The 3542-nt window shown below is 21.0% G+C and overlaps 1 protein-coding gene across 1 annotated transcript in view; it reads right to left on the bottom strand.

Annotated features, from left to right (window-relative positions):
• Positions 1-1016: 1016 nt before the first annotated feature.
• Positions 1017-3542, bottom strand: part of LOAG_13672 (hypothetical protein) — a 3242-nt gene continuing 716 nt past the window's right edge. Inside the window, exons 2-3 of the mRNA XM_020448710.1 lie at positions 3132-3171; positions 1017-1392 (exon numbers count right to left, since the gene is read on the bottom strand). Of these exons, the coding sequence (XP_020301169.1) occupies positions 1092-1392; positions 3132-3171 (341 nt within the window). The 3' untranslated portion in view covers positions 1017-1091. The remainder of the gene's footprint in view (positions 1393-3131; positions 3172-3542) is intronic.

Raw genomic sequence — 3542 nt, 5'->3', positions numbered from 1 at the left:
AAAAAAACCTTTTTTTTTTAAAAATTGGAATTATCTTAAAGGGGAAAGTTATTGAAAATTGAATAACCATTTTGCTGCAAAAAAAAAGAATAAGTAGGAAAAAAAGAGTCTTTAATAATTATAAAAGTTATTTTGAATTTAAGTAATTAAAGTAAGCAAAAAAAAGAACACTCAAATTCTCTAAAAATGATTCCAAATATTTTTTTAATGCAAATTTTATGTTGTAAAAATTAGAACATTTTGTTTGTAATAAATTCATATAAATTTTTACATTAGAGGAAAAAAAATAGAAAAGACATATATGTGAAGAAATTGAATCATAACAAAAAAAAACATTTTAAAAATGAAACACAAGAAAAATAATCAACATTTAAAAAATATATATGTTTTGAATAATTTTCAAAAAGTAAACAAAAAAGATTAAATGGATCCTTTTTATTTATTTGTTTGTTTTTGAAAGTAATATTTTAAATTAAATAGTAAAGTATACAAAATAATAAATAATTAGTGATTTAATTAAAAAATGAAATCAAATTTTGATTAATGAATTATTCCTGTTTCTAGGATTAGGAATTATTTTTATCCATTAGATAATGATATTAAATGATAAAGTGTGGTGATAAAATCAATAAAAAAAATAAAATAAGAAATCAATAAAATCATAGTTCAGATACACTTTTACAGATTGACAATAAATTAATTGAGGGAAATTCTAGTTTGAAATTTAATTAATGCTTTACATTCTCATTTCATTTATTCTAATAAAAATTTTACACTTATTCAAGTGATAGAAGAGAAGCATTTCAAAATTTTAAATATTTTAAAATTTCACATTAATTTTGTTCCTTTTAAAATTGCTGAAAATAGTAAGGATAAATGTTTTTACAAAATTATTTTAAATTAGACCAAAAATTATTTGCAACTTTTCATACTTCAAGCATTTCGAATTAATTCTATATTCAAATACTTAAATACCATTGAAATGATCATTTGCAGGAAATGATAAAATTTAATCACTTTATTCATATTATTCATTATCATAATATCTGAAAAATTTCTCTATTCACCAGATAAATCAACAATTTTTGCATTTACACTGTACTGCAACGTCCATTAATTAGCAATCGTATTTCTTCCAAACTATTAGCACTGACAATAACACGTCTATCATCAATGATAATATCATTAGTAGTTGTAGTAACAACATTATCATTATTATTACCATCATCATCGTCGTTATCATCATCATCATCATCATCATTATTATTATCATCATCACCTTTACCTATATCTTTTCGGACAAATTCATTGATTCGATTGTTATCAATCACCGTTAATCGTCTATTGATTTTATCCAGTGTAGTATTTTCCGATTTAGTGATTGGGAATGATCTAAAAAAGAATTTCAAAAAAAATGAAAATATCGATTTTTACATATTTTGTTATTTAATAATTTAGTGTGAAAAAAAAAGAACGTGACAGAAAAGAAAGAGTTAAAACTTTTAAATTTAAAAAGCTAAAAAAACTTTCGTCATTTGTTTCGTCCAATTTTGTCAAATTTGATGTCATTTAAATTTTTTGAAAAGTTATGATATTATGTAGGAAGTATTTGGCAAGTGGGCGTAATCAAATAGTTTTTTATTTTTTTTTGTGTTGTTATCAAATTACCAATTGTCAGTCACATAATTAATCAATTAAATAATTAATGAAATATTTGCCAAATTGATATTTTAGGTCTTCAACTTACCAAAATTATTAAATTTTAAAATTGTTTTTCATAAATTATTCGAACTTTAATTTCGAATCATTAAGCGTACATTAGCATGAAACTAGCACTTGACATTTCTGTTGCTGTTTTATAAATTGTTTAAAAGTTGAAAATGAAAAATGAGGAAAAGTTTGTTGTCCTAAATTTGATTGAAGTTAAATTATAAATTGCAAAAACAAAATTTGATCATACAATTAATTAACGACAAAATTTTACACATTAATTAATGGGTAAAATTTTGAAAATGAATGAGAAAAAAAAAAAAAAAGGAAAAATGTAAGAGATTTTATAAATTTTTTGACGTACAGTAGAAGGAAATAATAGAAAAAGAAAAAAAATGAAAATAAAATGTTTCCAACAATCAACTTTAACGAACAGATAAAAAGTATTCATTGATTCAAATTGCAATTTGAATTCGAATCAGTTGTCCAACCAACCATTGTCCTATTAGTTATTCGATCAGTTGTCAAATCAGTTATCCGATCGATTGTTCGATCAGTTGTCAGATCGGTTGTTCGATCAGTTTTCTTTTTACTGTTATTTTCATTCAATTTACTTGTTAAAGTATTTGATGATACAGCATGCTGGATTGGTGTAATTACTTGTTGGCTTAAAATTTTATTGAAAGAATTTTAATGAATTCAAAATTTTCAAATTCTTATTTTTTTCAAAAAATTTTGTTAATAAAAAAAATGATTTTAATCAATGAAAAAGAAAAACAATTGAAATTGATAAATTTGAAAAATTCACAGTAATAAGAATATTTCACAATTTTTTTTTTTAATTTTCGGAATTAATTAAAAAAATTAAATATTAGCAAATAAAATGATAATTGAATAAATTTGAAATAATTTCAACAAAAAAGATTAAACGAATAAACAGTAATTAGTATGATGGCAATAATTAAAGAGTATAGATTATCGTATAGTTATCATTATGAGTTAAAATAAAGAATATATGATTGAAATAGTACTGGTAGTGATGCAGAGAAATGGAAGAAAGATAGGCGGTAAAACATATTAAAGTAAGTATAGCATAGAATGAAACAATTGATGAAATATAAATAAATTAATTTTGAAAAAATAAAATTAAAAAAAAAGTGAAACATAAGCTAATTTGTATTAAGTAATGAATTCACTTATTGTAACTGCAATTAACAAACACTTTAATTTGACAACAACGAAACAACGCACTTTATTAAAGGACAAAAAATGTAAAGAATTATTTAAGCATTAAAAACTATAATGTATTAATTAATTAATTGAAGAAGCATAGAAAAAGCCATGCATGCAAATGTTAGTAAAAATATCTTGAAAAATTGTTAGGACTATGAAAAGGTTTACAATTATATGTTGTAAAATACCTTCTTTTCGCAAAATTTGATATTTGATTCATTGGTTGACCTATTAAAAAGAAAAAGAAAATTACCAATTTTATCTGATTATTTCAAATTTAGCAAATTTCAGAAACATTAAAAGTTTTAATTGATTATTCAATTCGTTTATTCATTTATATATTATTCCTAATTTTTTTAAAGTTCTGATAATAATAATTGATAACAGTAATAATGATGGTAATTAATTGGTTAATCACTAATAAGTGATAATAATAATGATATTAATTAATCAATCTACTAATAATGACAATTAACGATAATAATTAGCAGTAATAATAAATAAATATAATAATAACAATAATAATAATAATAATAATAATAATAATAATAATAATAATAATAATAATAATAATAATAATAATAATAATAATAATAATA

This window comes from Loa loa, assembly GCF_000183805.2.
Source record: "Loa loa unplaced genomic scaffold supercont3.265, whole genome shotgun sequence".
NCBI classification, from domain to species: domain Eukaryota; kingdom Metazoa; phylum Nematoda; class Chromadorea; order Rhabditida; family Onchocercidae; genus Loa; species Loa loa.
This window is presented reverse-complemented; position numbering and strand designations above follow the sequence as displayed.